This window comes from Bufo gargarizans, chromosome 3 (genome assembly GCF_014858855.1).
Source record: "Bufo gargarizans isolate SCDJY-AF-19 chromosome 3, ASM1485885v1, whole genome shotgun sequence".
NCBI lineage: Eukaryota > Metazoa > Chordata > Amphibia > Anura > Bufonidae > Bufo > Bufo gargarizans.
Genome location: NC_058082.1, coordinates 456,356,922 through 456,380,674, shown reverse-complemented (window position 1 = coordinate 456,380,674; position 23,753 = coordinate 456,356,922). Strand labels below are relative to the sequence as shown.

Below are 23,753 nucleotides of genomic sequence, written 5' to 3'. Positions count from 1 at the left end.
AACCTAGTTGACAGGCTCCACAAGGTAAAACTTTATTCCCTCAGACCCAGATCAAAGGCCTCTCTCCCAGCCAAACCAGAACCCTGCTCTGCATTGACAAGAGGCAAAAACATCAAAATATCTGCCTGGAGAAGGGTGCCTTTTTCTCATGCAAAGGGCTCTGGTTTTTCCTTATATCCCAAGTCATTGTCCGCAAGCCCGTTTAAAGGGCCAGACATTAGATTATAGGGCAGCCATCCAATAGGTAGCACTATAGAGCCAGCTTGTCTCCTACTGGATAAGAGCTTTTTTTTATTCCCTGTTATTTCTAAAGGCCCCTTTACTCTGCCCAATATTCAGGCAGATTCTCTCTAACAAGCATTCATATGAACAATTGCCAGCAATAATCAGGCCCTTTAAAGGTGTTGCTGATTACCTGATAAACCAGCGAAACGCTCATTCATCGGGTAATAGATTGTTGGTGCGGTCACCTAAATTTTTGTTTGTGGCAGCAGATTGTGCCATCTAAACAGTACTCTGCTGCTGGCAAACAATGATTTTGTGTATGGGGATAAGCAATGGCATTAGTGATCGCTCCTCCCCATACTGTGGAAGAAATCACTGCATGTAGCGGTCTCCTTCACTTATAAGCAGGCGATTGTCAGGAAGGAACGCTTCCTTTCTGACAATTGAGAAGTATAAAGGCCCCTTAAGTAATGAAGGAGAAAAGCAACTCTATCTTGGAAAAAAACTGGATTACTGTCTAGTGACAGTCGGGCATTAACTGGAACTCATCGCAATTGGAGGGATCTGCTGACAAAAATATCATGGCTTTGGCAAGTTTATACAATTTAGTGGTTTGCAAGTAAACTGAAGCTTACCAAACTATACTTTCTAGACTGTCTACTCTAAAAGTTCCTTGAGTAAGGTATGATTTCTTACATTTCTTTCCTCTTCCCAGAGTCCCCAGACGAGTGTTGAATGGCCTTTAAGACTTCTTAAGCTGTTTAGGCGCCCTAAGGAGATATAGTATACCCTGAATCCTGACTTAGGCCTCTCACCCAGTTAAGCCAGTACTCTCTGCTCTGCACTGACAAGGAGCATTCACCCTGAAACAGCTGTCTACAGATGAGGTACTTTCTTAATTATTATCCAAGTCATGTCTCAAGGCCTGTTTAAAGGGTCAAACATTGACTTACAGAATAGCTGCCTTACATCTGGTGGCATTAGAGGCAGAGCTGGTTAAGAGCTCATTTGTATCCCTTCTTCCTAGAATTTTGAGAAGAGCATTTCCTGGCCTATACACCTCCTCACGCCATTTAGAAGCACTCCATAAGGAGATATAGTATCCCCTGAACCATTAAATTTCTTCAGAAATGAATCAGCCCAACGAGGAAAAAATTATTCTTGTAAATCTTTCACGTAGAAACAGCTTTTTATATTCATAAAATCATGCAACAGTCTTGTTTCGGTACCTGAATTTCTTTGTGGTGGCTCAAACACAGCTATGGTGTCATCACTTAAGAAGTAGGAGATGATGAATGTTCGTTCTTTATCAATGGGATTGTCTGTAATAAGTTTTGCAACAAACCTAAGAACATTGCTCTCCAAGCCATTCCTAAAATGCAGAGAAGAGATAGGATTAATTTAAAGATGCCTCCGTGTACCATGTACATACGGTTGCTTTTGGTACAAGTAATGAAAGTTTGCAGGATTATAACTTTCTATACTTCTCAGAGCAGTGATGTAAGGACTATAAAAATATAGGTGTGTCCCCCTTAGGTGCATAAGATGCTTTCATAAATATCTCAGCCGCAAATAGGTGAAAATGCTTGGCACTAAATAGCAGAAAATAAGAGCAGGAGCCCTTTAGCTCATTTGGAGACCCAAAATGTCCTAAATAGGAGTATCCAATACTGGCATACTTACAGCATAAAAGTGGTGTAGACCAAAGGATAGATATGTACATTTTCCCTGTTCTATCAGTAGGTCTTGCAGTTTGGGAATATAAATGACAGAATCATGTTCTAGTCATACTGTATATAGTCAGTGTACATTCACTCTTCGTATCTGGAGAACATTTGCTGACAGATGATATTTCACTTGGGACAAATCGAGAGCCCCGTAACTGTAATAGCTTTGTGAGCTTTATCTAAAAAGCTCAGAAATGGGAATAAATATTATATTATTTTTTCCCTGAATTTCCATGTACTCGGCTCATAGGTACCAGTGATCTGATTGAAACTGTACCATTAGTGATACAAAGAATAGAGAGGTAATCATCCCTGCTTCCCACCTGACTGTATGCTCGGCTACTCGGAATTCCCATAGAAGGGAATGGAAAGCACATGTGCATGCATGATGTGCTCTCATTCACTTTGGGGGGCCCGTTCGGTAGATAGGAGCGGGTCCCAGAGGTGAGACCCGCACCTATCTGACATTGCACTGACCTGGCATATCCTAGCGACATACCACCAATGTATGAGATAACAGAACCCCTTTAAAGTTTGACTAAGTTGATCAGGTTCAATAGAGGGGTCCCCAAAAATAAGTTGATCACAGGCTGTCCTGTCAATGGAGTCTCCATGGATCAGCTGTGATCTGCAGGGGAACCCAGTAGCAGGCATTTAATTTTTCTGTGGGAAAATGAAGCATTACATAGTATTTACTGAAATTATTAGGTTCTCTGTGTAATAGATAGTCTACCAGACCGTTCTAATAGATTAACACAAAATTCTCTAAACGATTGCTTGGAAATGGGGGTTCTGCACCAGACAACGCCTTCAAGCAAGTTTTCAGTTGTTAAATATTCACACAAAACTACTGAACTGAATGCAATGGGAGGGCCTACTCCAACATAATGTAACATTTTACAAATTATAGGGTACCTGTCTTTTTCCATAAACTTCTTGAAATCTCGCTGTGGTGGTTTTGGTAGGAGACCCAAACAAGAACAAAGAGAGTCTTCTTCAGAACCAAAGCCATTGTAAGGTGGAATTTGTCTCTCGATCTTTAGTGATTGCGAAGCTTTATGCTGAACAGGTGTGAAATCCTCTAAAACACAAAAAAAAGTTATAGAGAAAGTGCAGAACACAACAGGTAGGCTTATCTATTAGGCGAGCATCTTGTTGGAATACTGTACGTTGATGACATGATATAACTAGAGATGAGCAAATCAAAGCTGACGAAGTGGAATTCGTTTAGAATTTAAGGAAAAATTTGATTCGCAACTAATGCAAATTTCCTTGCGCTTCGTGGTAACGAATCACATTTTTCCTAAAATGGCGGCTACACGTGTAAGGACAGAGGACATGGGGAAAGGAACTCTGGGAAGGCGGGATCACCCACATTGACATGCCTGCATGGAGCCAATCAGCAGCCAGCCAGCCCTGGGATGTCATAGCCCTATAAATATGGCGGCCATCTTAGAGTCAGACATTTTTCAGCGTTCAGAGTGCAGGGACAGACGTGTGAAGGCTCTAGGGACAGCAATTGGAAAAACCTGATTGTGGGGGGGGGGGAGACAGAAAAAATTATTTATAAGTGCAGGGAAAGGATAGGGAGCAATTATTTCATAGCATCTTAGTGCAGGGAGAGACATCAGAAGGTGCTAGGAACATTGATAGAAAAGCGATTTACAAGTGCAAGGAAAAATTATTTGGGGATCCAAATAGCCATTAGACAGCTCTGTCATTCCAGCTATTTATTATTGGGCTGCAAGTGCGTTGTATAAAAGCCTTTAGTGGCTTATATCTTAGTATCTTTAGTATCTTATGTCAGTACTACGAGAAAAATATACAGTATTTTTCGCCCTATAAGACGCAGGTTTTTGAGAAGGAAAGAAAGAAAAAAAATATTTTGAACCAAAAGGTGTGCTTTTGGTGGGCTTTGAACTAATGGTAGCCTGTGAATGACACTATTATGGGAGTCTATGGATGGCACTGTTATGGGATTCTGTGGATGGCACTGTTATGGGGGTCTGTGGATGGTACTGTTATGGGGGTCTGTGGCTGACACTGTTATGGGGGTCTGTGGCTGACACTGTTATGGGGGTCTGTGGCTGACACTGTTATGGGGGTCTGTGGCTGACACTGTTATGGGGGCGTCTGTGGCTGACACTGTTATGGGGGCGTCTGTGGCTGACACTGTTATGGGGGCGTCTGTGGCTGACACTGTTATGGGGGCGTCTGTGGATGGCACTGTTATGGGGGCATCTGTGGATGGCATGACACTGCTATGGGGGGGATCTGTGGATGACAGATAAATAGCATCTTATGCTATTTGACATCCACAGATCCCCCCATAACAGTGTCATGCCATCCACAGATGCCCCCATAACAGTGCCATCCACTGTGAATGACCCCCAATACAAGGGGTGGTGGCTGGCATCTACACTAGTTTTTAAATGGCAGTGGGGGCCCAGTGCAGTCATTGTATTCTATTGCTCCGGGCCCCGCTCACTGTACTAATGTTATCTACTGTAACTGCAGGCAGGCAATGTTTAACTATAAATATGTTCAATCCAGCAGCCTTTACTTACGATCATAGCAGGCTGGAAGCAGGAAGAAGGAGGTTGGGCGGGCACTGGCTGCGTAACTTACTACGTCACAGGCCTGCGCCACCTAATTCATTCATAAAATGGGCGGAACAGGCACGTGACGTAGAATGTTACGCTGCCAGTGCCCGCCCGCCCTGCCTCCTGCCTCCAGCCTGCTATGATCGTAAGTAAAGGCTGCTGGATAGAACATATTTATAGTTAAACATTGCCTGCCTGCAGTTACAATAGATTTCATTACAGGGAGCGGGGCCCGGTGCAATAGAATACAGTGACTGCACCAGGCCCCACTGCCAATACAAAACTAAAGGCAGCCCCCCACTCACCCCTCGCTATGCAGATTGCGGTCAGCGGTGTATCAGTGTAAAAACGGCAGCATTCGCCCCATAAGGCGCACTGCCATTTTACTCCCACTTTTGGGGGGGATGGGTGCGTCTTATAGGGCGAAAAATACGGTATATGCATTTCACTTCTGCACTTATTTCTGGTGAAACCGTATAGGGGCGTATTTCAGTAAAAAAAAGAAAAAAATATACGCACTGCACTGTTGCAGTTATTTCTGGTGAAAGCGTATAGGGGCGTATTTCAGTACTACAATAAAAATATATACGCACTCCACTCTAAGTTTTTTTGGTGAAAGCGTATAGGATCGTATTTCAGTCCAACCAGAAAAATATATTCTCAGTTTACTTCTGCAGTTAATTGTGGTGAAAGCGTTTAGTGGCCTATTTCAGTCCAACAAGAAAAATATATTCTCAGTTCACTTCTGTAGTTATTTCTGTTTAAAGCGTATAGTGGTGTACTTCAGTAAAAAAAGAAAACTATATACGCATTTCCCTTCTGCAGTTATTTCTGGTGAAAGCGTACAGGATCGTATTTCAGTAACAAACTATAAATATACACGCAACCCACTGTTGCAGGTATTTCTTGTGAAAGCGTATAGGGTCGTATTTCAGTACAACAAGAAAAATATATTCTCAGTGTATTTCTGCAGTTAATTCTAGTGAAAGCATATAGTGGCCTATTTCAGTCCAACAAGAAAAAAATATTCTCAGTTCACTTCTGCAATTATTTGTATTGAAAGCATATAGGGGCGTATTACAGTAAAAATAATATATATATATAAGCACTGCACTGTTGCAGTTATTTCTGGTGAATGCATATAGGGGCGTATTTCAGTACTACAAGAAAAATATATATGCACTTCACTCTACGTTTTGGTTAAAGAGTATAGGGTCGTACTTCAGTCAAACCAGAAAAATATATTCTCAGTTCACTTCTGCAGTTAATTGTGGTGAAAGCGTTTAGTGGCCTATTTCAGTACAAAAAGAAAAATATATTTGTCGCTTTTAGGGGTGTTTTAATTTCTGTTTAATTTGTTTAGTTCAGCTACAAGTATGTCAGGCAGAGAAGTGCCAAGCCATGCACAGAGGAGTGGCAGAGGCCTAAATGTTTCTGGCGCAAACAGAGCTTGCAGCAGAGTAAGGGGGCGTGGCAGCAGGAGTCACAGCGAGAGGCCTGGGCTCCCGGTGTCATCTAGCGGTCGTATCTTGACCAGCAACCCAGCAGTTCTTGATTGGTTAACTCGGTCATCCATGTCATCTTAAGTGACATCAGACACCCCCAGCCAACAGCAGGTGTGCTTGTCAGACACAACCCTTAGTTGGCAAGGCCCGGGAGCAGGCCCTGTGCCCTCACCTGTCCTCAACCTGCCTCTGTCCTTTTTTGTTCCCTCACCGCGAGAAGTACTATATGCTGTGGGCTCTGTTCCACTTTTCAGCGAGGAAGAGCTACTAAAGGGCAGTCAGCAGCTACTGCCCAGACAAGATCTGGAGGAGACATCCGCTGCTTCCTCCACTAGGTGGGCAAGTAATGATGAGGAGAATGGCGCAGGAGCTTGTGTTGCGAGCAGTCAGGCTCCTGACCCAGAGATCGTTGAGGAGGACATCAGTGACGTGCAGACACTACTCGGTGATGATGAAGCTGATCGCACTTGGGAGCCAGGTGAAGAAGGGGCTTTGTCATCATCAGGAGAAGAGGGTGGCAACTTGCCCGTCAGGCATTGGCTCAGCCAGCAAGTCGCTAGCGTAGCCGGGAGTCAGCAGGGTGGCAGCAGTGGGAGGTCAGGAGCCAAACGGGCACGTGGTAGACCACCCGCCTGTCAGCAGTCTACCTGCCCAGAAAGGAGTGGTGCACAGGTTCACGGAAGCAGCAGCAGTAGCAGTCAGCCAGTGAGTAGTGTTGGGGGGGTAAATCAGGGACTCGGTGGTGTGGCAGCTTTTTGTGAAGCCGCCAGAGGAGGTCAACATGGCCATATGTAGAATATGTGGGCAGAAGGTGAAGCGTGGCCAGGGTGCCAACGTTGGCAACACGGCCCTGCGTCAACATATGAAACGTCACCATAAAGTGGCCTGGGAGAACTGTGGCTTCGATGTGGTGCTCCAGCCAGCCACAGCTACCGCTGCATCACCCAGTGGCACGCACCCGGTTTCAGCAAGTTAAGGCTCCACCACCTCAACCGACGGGAGCTGTCATTCCCATCTTCTGCTGGTCCAGATGCTCCTGCTCCTACTCCTCGTCAGTCACTCCATCAGCAATCAATCACCGAAGCGATTGCCAAGAGACAAGAGTATGCGTGCACATATCCAACGGCGCAAAAGCTGAATGTGCTCCTGTCCAAGTTGCTGGTGCTTCAGTCCCTCCATTTCCAAATGGTGGAGTCTGCACCTTTCAGGGAACTGATGGCTTGTGCCGAGCCGAGGTGGAGAGTTCCAAGCCGTCATTTCTTTGCCAAAAAGGCAGTATCAGTCCTGCACAAACATATAGAACAGAAGGTGGGCCAGACCTTGACCCTGTCGGTGTCTGCCAAAGTGCAGCGCCGACGTGTGGAGCTGGAACTATGGTCAGGGACACTACATGTCCTTTTTGGCCCACTGGGTGAATGTGGTTCCTGCACAGCCACACCAGCAACTTGGCCAGCTCACACCGTTTCCGCCTCCATGTTGTCACCCCGTTGGTCCTGCGACAATGTCCACCTCTGCCACTTCATTCTCCACTTAAAGCCTCCACTGCAGAGACAAGTCACAGTGCTCCTCTAGCATACCACATGTGCAGGGCACGGCCATCTCCACACTGTCACATTGCCACTCTGTGGTATCCTCCTGCTGCTTCTTCCATATCCACATTATGTCACCTTGCCACTCTGTGGTCTCCTCCTGCTGCTGATGCCATCTCCACATTATGTCACCTTGCCACTCTGTGGTCTCCTGATGCTGCTGCTGCTACTGCCATCTCTACACTATGTCACCTTGCCACTGGGTGGTATCCTCCTGCTGCTGCTGCAATCTCCAAACTATGTCACCTTGCCACTCTGTGATCCTCCTGCTGCTACTGCTGCTGCCATATCCACACCATGTCACCTTGCCACTTTGTGGTATCCTCCTGCTTCTACTGCCATCTCCACACTATGTCACCTTGCCACTCTGTGATCCTCCTGCTGCTACTGCTGCTGCCATATCCACACCATGTCACCTTGCCACTCTGTGGTATCCTCCTGCTTCTACTGCCATCTCCACACTATGTCACCTTGCCACTGTGTGGTAACCTCCTGCTGCTGCTGCTGCAGCTACCATCTCCACACTATGTCACCTTGCCACTCTGTGGTATCCTCCTGCTGCTGCTATCTCCACATTATGTCACATTGCCACTCTGTGGTCTCCTGATGCTGCTGCTGCCATCTCCACACTATGTCACCTTGCCACTCTGGTGCCTGATGATGCTGCTGCTATATCCACACTATGTCGCCTGCCCACTCTGTGGTCTCGTGATGCTGCTGCTGCCATCTCCACACTATGTCACCTTGCCACTCTGTGATCCTCCTGCTGCTACTGCTGCTGCCATATCCACACTATGTCACCTTTCAACTCTGTGGTATCCTCCTGCTTCTACTGCCATCTCCACACTATGTCACCTTGCCACTGTGTGGTAACCTCCTGCTGCTGCTGCCATCTCTACACTATGTCACCTTGCCACTCTGTGGTCTCCTGATGCTGCTGCTGCCATCTCCACACTCTGTCATTGGTCCACTCTGTGGTCTCCTCATGCTGCTTCCACCTCACCACTATGTCATAGGCCCACTATGTGGACTTCTCATACTGTTCCCACCCTCCCCACTTCATGACTGGTCCACTATTTTGGCTTTCGGTCTGGCTGACATCATCATTTATTTGGCCTTTCTTCTGTCAGAAGAAAGGAAAAATGAGACGCATAAAGGATCCTGTCTGTGTAGCAGCTTTAAGGCCTGTATGGTCCTATCAGAATTGGCTTATGATTTGGTAGCCAAAAGCAGGAGTGGGTACAAAACTTAAAAGACATGCAAATATTCCATTCATGTGTCATCTCTGTTTTAGATCCACTCCTGTTTTTTGGGGGATTAGCAATACCGATGGATTATTGAGCAAATGCTGACTAAGTGAAGGCGTATGCTCCACAGACAGGATCAGTTTTTTGTGGGTTATTGTTCTGACAGATCAGAGGAAGGGCAAAATAATCAGTGACGTCAACACAAACTTACTGCTGACACCCTCTCCACTCTGTCAGGGGGGCTCTACTTGTATAAGTGTTTAATAGAACAGGTTCTGTTAACATCTATGTGGAATCAGCTGACGACGGTGTAAAAGGACTGCGCTTTTTCTTGACGCTAACATCTACCTGTAAGGCTGAATTGATACTTCAGTTATTTGGTCAGTTTTGTCCCATTGACTGCCTAAATAAGTGAAGTATGTAGTGATTCTAAGTGTGACGCCTGTCATCTGCATGTCATACGGACTCACAGTATTATTTTACTACCAAAGCAGACTCCCTATGCATGTTACTGCAAAGCACAGTGTTCTACACCACTATAAAGGCTCTCTGCAGCCAGTAAAAAAGCCTTTTTTTACGTAATTCGCCATGAATTTATTCGGATCGAAGCAAATTTTTCCAAAACAATTTGGTGAACCGGCGAATCGAATTTCTCGCTCATCTCTAGACATAACATAAGCATCAGATTTCCAAGGTACTATGATTTTTGTTAACCCATATAAGGTGAAGTATGTCAAAAAGTACAAAGCCAATATACAGTAAAACATTATAAGAAAAGGTATTAGGGGTTAATCTTTGGCATTTGGTTGAGCTTTTTCAGAGAACTGTCAGAGAGAAGAGCTGCAGGGTATAAGAAGTACAATTGGTGTTTAGGAGCCCAGTTATGTCAGTCAGACATTACCATAATACAGAACATCACAACGTGGATAAGATCAGTATGTGAAAAGGAATACATGGTGATATTATGCCCCCTAGTGGAGTGTTATCTTTCTTAACCTACACCTCAGTCCTCTGCTGCAATCTATATCTAAGCAGTCCAAAAATGATGACAAATAATATGGCACCAATTAGAGCTATCATACATTGCCACCTGACTTTCCTGGAGAGATTTCAAGGGGAAATATTCATAACCCATTAATTTGGAGAGGACGTGTGTCAGTATATAGTGAGCCAGATTCACTGTTGATAGTATGGGGAAGCTGTAATAGAGTTCATATTGGTTCTCCACCAGCTTTCCCAAAAACAATGAGGCTCTGTTCACATCACATTTGAATCACCACTGCAGCCAGAGATTGGCGGAGTGGGCAGTCCAAGCCATTTCCTATGTGCCAAGTCCTGAACCAGGGAGTAGAGAGAAGTGGGGACCAAAGCAACATTAGAACAGCAGAGGTGAGGTGAGTAATACCGTATCGTATTTTTTCACTTTATAAGACGCACTATAAGAAACACTATGGAAGTGCTCATTAGTATGCAGGAGAGGTACGGAGCCTTGGCTATATTCACTGCCCCCTGGGCTTCTTCCAGGCCCTGATCTGCACTGCTTTATGACAGTGTATAGTATCAGGATATAGTGCACGTCAGGTCACAGTGCAGCGCGGGGCCCGTAAAAAGGCCAGGGAGCGGTGAGTGCAGGAATAGCGTGTCATCCAGAGCAGGATAGTTTAGTTTATTTATTTTATTTCTAATCTCAAGTCTGATGAGGTCTTATTCTGAGGTCTGATCTAAGGTCTGATAAAGGTTTGGGGGTCCGATTAGGGGTCTGATCTGAGGTCTGAAAACGATTGGGGGTCTGATCTGAGGTCTGATAACGATTGGGGGTCTGATCTCAGGTCTGATAAAAAATAATTTTTGCCTGATTTTCCTACTCTAAAACCTAGGTGCATCTTAAAAGGCAAAAATATGGGAATTATTTGTAATTTGAGCCCATTCTGCATTTTTTATAAAAAGGTATCCCCTAGATCCCCCATTAAGAAATTTTAGGGAGAAATCATCTTTAAAACAGAATCTATCCAATTTATTGTACATGTGTATATTTAACATTTTATACCCATCCTTTCTTTTAAACAATTACAAATAACTACTTGAATTAAAATCATTTTCTACACACAGCCAAAGGGTTTTACAAGGACAAGCATAATGTGATCATCGAATTGACCCGAGCAGAGTGGTAATTTGGTTGTACCAAATTAAAGATACCTAATTTGCTTTACACTGGACAAATATATTTGATTCAAGTTGCACTGATGTGTATGTAATCAATATTAATGCAATAAAACTTCACCCTCTCCTACATAAAGCATTGGAGGAATATGAGGTCAGCTTACTGAAGTTACCAGTACGTAACTAAATCATAAAATGCTTGTTCTGAAGCATAGTGAAATTCTGTTCTCGACAATACAAAGGTCAATATCTCTCCACCCAGGGGTGTAGCTAAAGGCTTATGGGCCCTGGTGCAAGAGTTCAGCTTGGGCCCCCCTTCCCTCAGTGTTTGTGGCCAGGGGCCGGGAAGCACATAGCCTTCGTGCTGCCTGAGGCAAAAATTGAAAAGCTGGATCTAACCCCTTCTCCCCAGTCAGAGGTGTAACTTGACCAGCATTCACTTTCTATAATACTGGTGTCTTCTTATGCGGCACAAGGGTCTTTGGGCCCTCTTAGCGACTGCTACCTCTGCACCCCCTATAGCTACGCCCCTGTCTCCACCCAACAATACACAGCATAGTTACACTTTCCATGTAGAGTCCGATCACAACAGATCTAATTTCTTCAAAGATGAATAAAACATAATGCTCTATATAATTAAATGACAAACAGTAAAACAATAAATATTGCCCTGGCAGACAACCTAATAGGCATTCTAAGATGGTTGACATGGGGGCCATTGTTACCACATTGGTACCCCACGATAACGTTGGGGGATGAATAGTGGCAATGAGGACTCCATCTGTAAACCCATACACCTTCAATAGATATCAGCCAAACCCCCCATACACGTGCACACTTAGTTTGGCTAAGCCTTTATGTGTTGATAATGGGGAGAGGTGAAAAAGAAGCTCCCAGGAACCTGGGGCAAAACCTTGAAAGTCCACATTTTATTGCAGTTTAGTGCTGAATATAAAACTTTTAGGAATGTCAGACTCTGGATTACAGGAAATTATAGTTTCAAGTAAGTGTAAAATAACATTATAGATTATGTACATAACGCCCAATTAGTTAGAGCTGTGATGGTTAGCCTCTGGCACTCCAGCTGTGGTAAAACTATGACTCCCAAGATGTACACTTACTTGGATGTTCTCAGAACTCCATAGATACGAATAGAGCATGCTGGGAGTCGTAGTTTCACCATAGCTGGAGTGCCGGAGGTTAGAGGGTTAATATGTACACCTGACTTTTTATCTGCAGGATTTCTGAAGAATGATGCAGACAATAAAATACCCCTTACAGTACTTATATAATTTTCTTACCAATTCCATATTTCGTTCTGTAATAATTCTTGGTAAATTCATCACAGTCGCACAAGATTAGCTTTCTCCCCCATGCATTGATTGCTGCACCAATTGTCAGATCACTGTCTTTGTAAAATTCCTGATGCACAGATCCTGTCTGTTAAAGGATAGGTGGCAACAAATGAGAATATTAGTTATAATATTTAACCTTTTTTAGTAAAAAAAATAATTAAAAACTAAAAACGGTCTCCATAAAAGCATATACGGTAACTATACTATTTGTTGTCTCCCACTTACCGAGCGTGGCTTATCAATAAAGGGTGTGGTTTTGTGGGTAAGGGGTGTGGCTTAATATGTAACATTCTGCGACACAATATTGCTGAAAGAATGTCAACCAACAAGTGGTATAAAGTTAGAGAAATGTATCTAGCCATGCACCAAATGTATCATCCAGCCTGAGCCACAATGATAGGTTTGGCACAACTTTAGGATGTCTAGTCTAAGTTTACACTGTCTACATTTTAGACCGGATTCGAAAATGTGCCCAGTGTCTTGTGAATTGCTGAGTATTTTCATCCTCTGCAATAAAATGGGTGAAACCCATAAAGAATCTGCAGCAAAAACATATTTATTGATTTGTCCCCATTTTAAAGAAACTGCTCCCTTTTTTCTGGGGTCAGGGGTGGACTTGCCTTCAGGGAAACTTCTCGGTGGGCCAATGCCAAGAGGGCCACCTGGGCCTCAGCCATAGCCACCAGTCAGGTAGGAAATGATCTGACTTAATATTTATAATCAATAAATTAATATTGGGGGTGTCAAGAACCTGTGTACCTGGCCAGAGGGGCAGGTGCCCTCCTGACTCCTGAATTCAACTGTATTGCCATCCTGACACAACAGGAGTAGAAGGATGGAACGTGGAAGCTGGCACTGGCCCCCTCAGAGGGGCACCTTCTGGGGAGGTATTTTGTGCTGCTGGAAAATTATTTTGCGTTGCACTGTGATATCTGGTTCTGCTGGGGCAGTATTTTGTTCCACTATATGGTACTTCTGGCCCAGTCTAATTGGATTGCCCCGCCTTGTGTCCTTCTGTCGATTTAGTCCAGCCTACAACATGGGGCCGCTTTTATTTTTTTCTCAGGGTAACTTTAAGTTTTCAGACTGCCCCTGCCTAGGGCCCATTTAACTCTGCATTCTCGAGACTGTGTTACCTAGAACAGTTGTTATCCTTATTGGAAGCTAAAGCATGACTATTCATCCTATTAAATTCATAAGTAGCAAAAGCAACAGTGATATCATTGTTATGTACATCGTCACTGGCATTTTTTGGCCCTCAAACATTCTAAAGTCTGAAGCTGTCCTATTGCAATTCTCCATATTTTCGCTTTATTGTATGGATTCAAATCACCACCAACATCAATTTCCACACACAAACACCATCTCACCATGAAAGAAAGTAAAAAAATGTTTTGTCATTATTAATTAATTTCATTTAATAGACAAATGGACAAAGTGCGTATGTTTTGAATGGGGATAGGGGTATAAGTTGCTGATGGACACCTATGGCGGAGGTTTATCCTCCTTGAGAACAGATTGGATTGCCAGATCAGACTGTGCCAGATCTGAACAAATGTATTTCTCAAATTAATATTTAGCTCTTTTGATAGAACCAAGAAATGATTGTATTAGAAATACGTGAAAACCTTACTTTAAGATTATCCAGAATATAACGACCTCCGTGTCCCATTGGGCCAAAAACATTGAGGACGGTGCGAGAAGTGACCTCTCCAGGGTTGTACATTCTTGTTGGGATATGCTGTAAAGGGTACACAGATAGATTATTAGGGATTACTTGACTGTATAGATCCCCACCCCTTATAGTGGGGAAATACATGGAAATTAGAATTTGGTATTCATTATTATTCCACCTCTTATTACCTACTGTCCAATAATAACTCACTCATTTTATCTAATAAGACAACGGAAAGTCCTGAAACCTGAGCCAAGTAATGAAACTATAATACATGTTCTGAACAATAAAGCTGGGTTCACATTCATAGGGGACAGCCAAGTCTGAAGGTATTCCCTTGTCCCTCCTGCCTTTGTCTCTCTTGTCACTTCCCCTTTACCATTAAATCTTAAAGGGAACCTGTCACCGGGATTTTGTGTATAGAGCTGGGGACATGGGTTGCTAGATGGCCGCTAGCACATCCGCAATACCCAGTCCCCATAGCTCTGTGTGCTTTTATTGTGTAAAAAAAACGATTTGATACATATGCAAATTAACCTGAGATGAGTCCTGTCCCTGAGATAAGTCACGTACAGGACTCATCTCAGGTTAATTTGCATATGTATCAAATCAGTTTTTTTACACAATAAAAGCACACAGAGCTATGGGAACTGGGTATTGCGGATGTGCTAGCGGCCATCTAGCAACCCATGTCCTCAGCTCTATACACAAAATCCCGGTGACAGGTTCCCTTTAAGATGTTAACAAGTTTAGTCCTTGTATGTGCTTAAAGAATCCATAGACTTTCATAGAGTGTTTAACGCTTTGATTGCTGGAGAGTAGAGTATGTGGTCAGTTATTTATCAGACCTTAAAGAATTGAATAGCTGATGGCCGCATATAGTTGGGGTGTGTGTACTGTTTTGCGGTGTGATTTATGCTGGATTTGCAGGGTGAGTGGAAGGTGACTGCAAGATTGAATCTAGGTATTTTACCCTACCTGAAGTAGCCCCATGTCATGTGTTGGGACAGTGCATAAGTGACAATAGCATACCGTATGGTTTATAAACATGTTACACTCTTCAAGTTTGTATTGTAGAAGCAGCAAAGCGCATTCCAGCCAGCAAAACATAAGGGCTATGTTTCTATGACACTTTCTACCACTAATTTTATTAAGGAACAAGATCATAATTGACTATAATATGATGCTAATAAACTAAACAAGTCCATGTGTTTCTCTGTTTTATATGACTATGGCCCCATTTAAAAGTTAGTTATGGGACCTCAGAGTTACTTGTACTTGTTATATCCCTGGTTAAGTCTATGTGTTTTCCAATGCACAAGTATATTTTTATGATATTTTTGTGCTGTTGTTTACCTTGTAACGTAAAAAGTTTGTCATGCCAACATTATTTAAATTATTCAACGTTAGGGTGGCTCACCCCCAATGGCTGTGGATAGGTGCTAAAACCCAGAAATTGAATCACCCTGTTCAAAAAAGACTAAATAATAATACAATTAACCTGGATGGTCAAGCACTTAAAACATCATGGATCGAGCGGAAAACAGAAATTTAATAGGTGCATTAACACTTCATTACAACATTAAAATGCATAAAATTGCGACAATAAAAATGAATACAAGGATAAAATACGTGAAATGATCACTTTGGAGGAAGGTGCAGGGAAAAGATTCCTACAGGAAATGAAATGGTTGTTCCAAATATGATCCTTTATAACCCATCAGATATTGTATCACAATGTTGCAGCTGGATTTTCCAGGATTAATGTGTCAGCCAATATACAGCTGCTAGCAAACGCTCTGATGTAGCGTTTGTATCTTGCCTGCAGTCTATATCAAATCACGAGATATGAGGGTTTGTACCCGCACTAAAGATATACCATGCGGATAATGGAAACTTGCTTACTGAGCACTCACCCCACCTATTGATGGATGGTCTTCACACTGACTGGAATCGATAGAGTAGGGGTCCGCATCTCATGTGGCTGTTCGAAATCCTCTGTATGTGGCTCTGTGTGTGGTTCTCGCAGGAACCTGGATGTAAAGTCATGGGCCTTGCCTCTTCTCACGTTATTTTCTGTAATATGGCTGGAAAATCATCTCACAGACCGATGAATTTGTTCATAGAGTTTTTATCGCATGGCCATGCTTAATGTAATTCTGGAGTCTTCGAAAACATCAGTATGCAGCACCAGACGCGTTTCGAGGTCTTGCTGACCTCTTGCTGCACCTTCCTCCAAAGTGATCATTTCACATATTTTATCCTTGTATTCATTTTTATTGTCGCAATTTTATGCATTTTAATGTTGTAATGAAGCGTTAATGCACCTATTAAATTTCTGTTTTCCGCTCGATCCATGATGTTTTGAGTGCTTGCCTATCCAGGTCAATTGTATTATTTTAATTAAACTAATAATAATGTTATTAACAGAATAATTTTTTTTTTTTGGGTGATATGAATGATAATGTTCAAAAAGCTCCACTGTCCAAGAGATGACCAGAGGTTCTACCACCAGGTTTTAATAAAGTAACAAGCCACAATGAGGCCTGTGAGGCTCAGCAAAAGACAAACATCTAAAGAACCAACCCTTTGTGACTGCCAAGCAATTCCTCACTTGCAAATGTTGCCATTTTTTTAGGTTCCAATACACCTAAGCTACTTTTCTGCTAGTACTAATTACCTTTGGTAGTTTCCCTCGATGTAGAAAGACTGGAACAGAATCCCGCCCAGAATTTGGTGGTATGACCTCTATAATTTCAATCGTGTCATCAGCTAGGAAATAATGTAAGATGAGCTCTCTTGCATCTCCAAAAGGTGAAGTTGTATCATCCCAAAGACAGTAAAACCGCAACACATGTCTGTCATGATCTAGGAACTGTTTCAGCGTATCCATCCGTTCATATGGGCGTAGAGGCTTCATGTTATCTTCTATCTACAAAATGGAAACAGTCAAACGTTAGTCATCATGAAATCTCATCAGTTATCATTACTTATTTAGTGTAGGCTTCCCGAAATTTTTCTCTGTTAGTATCGCCCTCTCCAACATTCTCTGCCTCCTTCCTTGTGTTTTTCTTTACTACCATCATTTAACTGCATATTAATAGATATTTCTTCCATATTCATCCTTTTTTTTTATTTTGCTACTCCATGTCTTCAGAAATTCAATGTATGGTTGTGCTCTTCAAGGATAGTAACTCCTAACACCCACATTATGTTTTATCACTGTCATCTCTCAATGAAATGTGTGTCCAATGTGACGTAAGCGGACAAGAGTAAGGGTGGTTGTAAACATTAGACATTAGATTAATAAGATTCCAGCTATTGGCCCCCATTAAGATTCAGTTTGAGGCTGGGTGAACATTTGCTGTAGGAATTTATCTCAGCGGAAACAACAGAATTGTGAAAGGTAAAAATTCTACTTGTTGGACCCTTGTTGCCTCCTGCTGACTGTCTGTCTGCCCATACAGACTTTAGCTTGTTGGTAGGGCTTACTAAAATCAGCTTACAGAAATCACTAGCTTGCCTAGTATGGCTATACCACAGACATCTAGAATGCAAACATTCAATGTACAGTATATATATTAAAGATGACATAAATCTAATTTAATTATGTATTTAATGCACGTATATAGTGCTGCTATATTCCAGAGTGCTTTACAGACAATACAGGGAGTGCAGAATTATTAGGCAAATGAGTATTTTGACCACATCATCCTCTTTATGCATGTTGTCTTACTCCAAGCTGTATAGGCTCGAAAGCCTACTACCAATTAAGCATATTAGGTGCATCTCTGTAATGAGAAGGGGTGTGGTCTAATGACATCAACACCCTATATCAGGTGTGCATAATTATTAGGCAACTTCCTTTTCTTTGGCAAAATGGGTCAAAAGAAGGACTTGACAGGCTCAGAAAAGTAAAAAATAGTGAGATATCTTGCAGAGGGATGCAGCACTCTTAAAATTGCAAAGCTTCTGAAGCGTGATCATCGAACAATCAAGCGTTTCATTCAAAATAGTCAACAGGGTCGCAAGAAGCGTGTGGAAAAACCAAGGCGCAAAATAACTGCCCATGAACTGAGAAAAGTCAAGCGTGCAGCTGCCAAGATGCCACTTGCCACCAGTTTGGCCATATTTCAGAGCTGCAACATCACTGGAGTGCCCAAAAGCACAAGGTGTGCAATACTCAGAGACATGGCCAAGGTAAGAAAGGCTGAAAGACGACCACCACTGAACAAGACACACAAGCTGAAACGTCAAGACTGGGCCAAGAAATATCTCAAGACTGATTTTTCTAAGGTTTTATGGAATGATGAAATGAGAGTGAGTCTTGATGGGCCAGATGGATGGGCCCGTGGCTGGATTGGTAAAGGGCAGAGAGCTCCAGTCCGACTCAGACGCCAGCAAGGGGGAGGTGGAGTACTGGTTTGGGCTGGTATCATCAAAGATGAGCTTGTGGGGCCTTTTCAGGTTGAGGATGGAGTCAAGCTCAACTCCCAGTCCTACTGCCAGTTTCTGGAAGACACCTTCTTCAAGCAGTGGTACAGGAAGAAGTCTGCATCCTTCAAGAAAAACATGATTTTCATGCAGGACAATGCTCCATCACACGCGTCCAAGTACTCCACAGCGTGGCTGGCAAGAAAGGGTATAAAAGAAGAAAATCTAATGACATGGCCTCCTTGATCACCTGATCTGAACCCCATTGAGAACCTGTGGTCCATCATCAAATGTGAGATTTACAAGGAGGGAAAACAGTACACCTCTCTGAACAGTGTCTGGGAGGCCGTGGTTGCTGCTGCACGCAATGTTGATGGTGAACAGATCAAAACACTGACAGAATCCATGGATGGCAGGCTTTTGAGTGTCCTTGCAAAGAAAGGTGGCTATATTGGTCACTGATTTGTTTTTGTTTTGTTTTTGAATGTCAGAAATGTATATTTGTGAATGTTGAGATGTTATATTGGTTTCACTGGTAAAAATAAATAATTGAAATGGGTATATATTTGTTTTTTGTTAAGTTGCCTAATAATTATGCACAGTAATAGTCACCTGCACACACAGATATCCCCCTAAAATAGCTAAAACTAAAAACAAACTAAAAACTACTTCCAAAAATATTCAGCTTTGATATTAATGAGTTTTTGGGGTTCATTGAGAACATGGTTGTTGTTCAATAATAAAATTAATCCTCAAAAATACAACTTGCCTAATAATTCTGCACTCCCTGTATTAGTGTTGAGCAAAGCGAGCTTCGGATGCTACACCCAAAGTCGCTTCATTCTAAACTTTGAATTAATACTGTAGGGAGATCCGTCTCTGTACAGTATTAAAATGTATTGGCTCCGATGAGCCGGAGTTAATTATTTGCGAAGTCATGCGGGACTTCATTGAATAACTTCGGTAGTTGATTTTTAAAGTGGAAAACCACTTTAAAACTTAAATTCGAACTCAGCTTTGGTTCCTAAGCTCGCTTGGCTCAACACTAGACATTAGCATCAAGCTGTCCCCAATGGGGCCCCAAAATGGAAAATCTGCCAAAAAAAGTGAAATTCTGAAATTCTATCTCCATTTTCCATTAATTCTTGTGGAACACCTAAAGGGTTAACAAAGTTTGTAAAATCAGTTTTTAATACCTTGAGGGGTATATTTTCTAAAATGGGGTCATTTTTGGGTGATTTCTATTATGTAAGCCTCACAAAGTGACTTCAGACCTAAACTGATCCTTCAAAAGTGGGTTTGGGAAATTTTCGGAAAAATGGCAAGATTTGCTTCTAAACTTCTAATCCTTCTAACGTCCCCCAAAAATAAAATGGCATTCACAAAATGATTCAAACATGAAGTAGACATATGGGGAATGTAAAGTAATAAATATAATGACTATAAAAAGTGGAGAAATTGAAATTTGCTAATTTTTCCTTTTTTTTGTTGTAAATTTGATATTTTTTTATAAATAAAAATGACATTTTTTGACTCAATCTTACCACTGTCATGAAGTACAATATGTGACGAGAAAACATTCTCATAATTTCCTGGATAAGTAAAAAAGTTTTAAGTGACACATGTCATATTTGTTAAAAATGGCCTGGTCCTTAAGGTGAAATATGGACGTGTCCTTAAGGTGTTAATGTCAACCAGTAGTTGATGGCAGAAGACAAGCACACACATTCATCTTTAAAAATAAAATTCCCTAAAAATGTTAAACGGTAAAATCTTCTTGGGGAATTAGACATCGTATTTGCAGATGTTTTTACCTGTTTGCGAATAGTTGAGTAGGGGTCTGCCGGAATTGACCCTGGTGGATTTATTCTGACTCCAAGCTTCCGTAGAAAGTTTCTAGTAAATTCATCACAGTTTACAATCTTGAAAGTTCTTGAGTGAAACACAATGTCTTTGTTGATGTTGAAATGATCCACAGTGTAAAACTGGTCATCGTTAGGGGGTGGAAGTGGAATACGATGACGTCGGATTATTGTACCTTAAGTGAAAAAGAAAAGCCGTTGATATGATTTCTCGTACTGTGGGCCGGTAAGAGGACTGATTGAAGCTGTGTGTATGGGTCCATCCATTTACATGGGCAGATCACTGCGCCAATATCGGGAATACGCATTTATACGAACGCGTAAGTGTGCCACCAATCATCTGATCTTAGGCAGGGTACTGTCTCTCCTTGAAGCAGTGGTACCCAACCAGTGGCAATTGACATTGTTGTAGACCTCTCCCAATTTGGATGGCATACTACTAATGTTAAATGTTTACTGCTTTGGTTCTGACACAAATTGCTGCAGTTTCTCTGCAAGTAAAGGTGAAGCACATAAAAAAGTTGTAGTAGCCAATATGTGAAAACACTGTCTTAAAGTCCAATCAATTATAAGCAGTTAAGGTTGAGCTCCACTGTATGCCATATTATGGAGCAATGCCTCTAGTGAAGAGTACAGGGCCTCACAGACCCATAGGCTAAATGTGTGGCCACATGAGGTCTGTACATGTGAAATAAGTAATTTAGGTACTGTTACATATATAAAAAAAAAAATCTGTACAAACCCTGAGGAATTCCACTGTTTTTCAGTTCAGGTTCTACTACTTGAATTGTGTCATCTTCAAGGTAGAAATATATTTTACACTGCCGGATACGATAAACTTCTTCCCTCCTCTGATGAACTTCTTCTTCAAAATATGCTTCAAAAGATAACACCTGAAATTGAGTAAAAAAAAGTTAAATAAAATGAAACTGACATAAATAAGTTTCATATGTAACAGTACAGTTTATCCAATGTGAAAGGGGTTATCCAAGAGTCAGACAGACCTCGCAGTGAGGAGGACCCGTGGTGGAGATCATACTTACTGGTCTCCGCCTCTGGGTTTGGTGTTCAACATTCCCAAGCAGGCTCTTCCAGTCACGATGAGATTAACATCCGTTGAGAGGGGACATGTGACTGTTGCAGCCAATTACAGACCACAGCGGTGACCTGCCCCCCTTGAATCACAACAACTGGTCATGTGACGCAAGAGGAGCAGGTTACCACTGCGACCTGTGATTGGCTGCAGTGGTCACGTGTCCCCCCATGAACGGATGTTGATCTCAGAGCAGCAGGGAGAGGAAGAGTCGGCCTGGGAGTGTTACACACCGAACCCAGCAGCAGGGACCAGGTAAGTATGATCTCCACAGTCTGTCGGCCACTCTGGGTGGTCTGTCTGACTCTTGGATAACAACATTCAAGGTAGATTATGCCACCATGCATCAGTTATTAAAGGGGTTTTCCACTCTTTGGGTACTAAAAGTTAAAGGCATCTGTCAGCAGATTTGGACCAACGAAGTCTTGTGAGACTTTGGACATAAGAAATTTCACCTCCGCGAAGCCCATACATTTAAACTCTGTATGGAGACTTATCTCCGTACAACGTTCAAACAAAGTTTTGAAAGAATCGACTTCAGATCTAATCACACTAATTATTATAATAGTTAATATTAGAACTATTAGATTAGTGGGGGACAAACCGCTGAGACCTCACTGATCATGAGAATGGGGACCCTGTACCCAAGAAATGAATGTGGCGAGACAAGTCAAGCATAAGATCTGCCCCTCTATTCATCTATGTGGCACTGCCATATATAGCCAACTGCTGATACTCTGCTATCTCTGCCAGTCCCATAGAGAATGAATGGAGCGGCTGTGCACATGCTTGATCTGCTGCTCCATTCATTTTGAGGGTACAGGGACCCTGTTCTCATGGTCAGTGGGGGTCTCAGTGGTCAGACCCCCATAGATCTAATGCTTATTCCCTATATTGTGAATAGAGGATAATTTCCTCTACTTGGAAGACCCCTTTAATCATAATACTATGAAACGTTATACAAGTTTGAAAAACAGTATCAAGATCTATGCTTGCTGTCATTTAATTATTCTTTAAATTAATGAGAAACCCGCTACAGTCCTAGTTCTGCTCGGTTGACAGTAATTACTCCTCTTATATACACATTCGCTGTTTTTTCGTCTAGGTGTGTATTTGTTTTCAATTGCCTGATCCTTCCCTCCCTGACATTATCTGGGGGAGAGACGAGGTCTCCATACACATTCGATTATTGGCAGATCCCGGGAAAAACTGTGCGTTCAGAGGACAATAGTCAAATGTGTATGGGGGCCTTTAGATATAATTGTATCCTTTGTGTACTAAACATTCTGGACTTCAGAATGGTAAATTTTGCGTAAACGGATACATTGTAGCAAGCCATTATGTCAGGAGGGAGATTTCTGCTGATGTTGATTTAGCTCACAGACTGGATACACTTGTAGGTCCCTGTGCTGACAGCAAGCAGAGATCATGAGATTGGTAACATAACATATTCAACAATTAAACAAGTTTCCATTAAAACTGAAACTGCCTCTAAAAGAAGAAGGCACAAGACATGATACCTCCCAACCATCCCGGATCCGGCGGGACAGTCCCGGATTTCAGTGGCTGTCCCGCTGTCCCGGTACGGGGAAGCTATGTCCCGCTTTCAGAGACAGTTGCCTGTATTCAGTGTCGGACTGGGGCACCTAGGGCCCACAGTAAAATTTATTTGGGGGCCCACCGTACGGATGCATTCAAATATAATAAATAATATAATTAATTTTAAGTTTTTTATATGAACATAGGCTGGTTGAGGTGCTGTACATTGAATATATGTATTTAGTGCAGTAAGTCTACTGTGTGATGTGCCACTTGTGCAGGGTGTGGGAGACTAGGGGCCCACCTTGCTCAGGGGCCCACCAGGGGGTTTCCCTGTACCCCTGTGGGCCAGTCCAAGCCTGCCTGTATTATGATGAAGCAGAGAGCCGCATTGTCTCCCTGCTTCATCATTCCTCTCCCCTGCAGGCTTTCCACACCTCTTGTCTGTGCAGGGGGCAGGGCTGGTCGGCAGTCAGCCTCGGCTCCGCCTCCTCCACAGACCAGAGCAGCCGATGTTCTGCTGCTGCTAGGAACAAGGTAAGCATGTGGTGTTTATTTTTTTACTTTCTGTTAGGAGCACATAACTGGACATACTACTGGGGGCACTGCTGGGCATATTACTGGGGGGCACATAGCTGGGCATATTACAGGGGCACAGCTGGACTTATTACTGGGGGCACATAACTGGGCATATTACTGGGGGCACATAGCTGGGCGTATTACTGTGGGAACAGCTGGG

The 23,753-nt window shown here is 42.7% G+C and overlaps 1 protein-coding gene across 2 annotated transcripts in view; it reads right to left on the bottom strand.

Annotated features, from left to right (window-relative positions):
• EFHC2 (EF-hand domain containing 2) overlaps positions 1–23,753 on the bottom strand; it is an 82,516-nt gene that overhangs the window by 40,812 nt on the left and 17,951 nt on the right. For both annotated transcript variants that reach the window (XM_044283593.1, XM_044283592.1), the window contains exons 3-9: positions 21,125–21,275; positions 20,335–20,558; positions 16,767–17,018; positions 14,045–14,152; positions 12,358–12,496; positions 2,868–3,033; positions 1,455–1,597 (exon numbers count right to left, since the gene is read on the bottom strand). In XM_044283593.1, the coding sequence (XP_044139528.1) occupies positions 1,455–1,597; positions 2,868–3,033; positions 12,358–12,496; positions 14,045–14,152; positions 16,767–17,018; positions 20,335–20,558; positions 21,125–21,275 (1,183 nt within the window). The remainder of the gene's footprint in view (positions 1–1,454; positions 1,598–2,867; positions 3,034–12,357; positions 12,497–14,044; positions 14,153–16,766; positions 17,019–20,334; positions 20,559–21,124; positions 21,276–23,753) is intronic.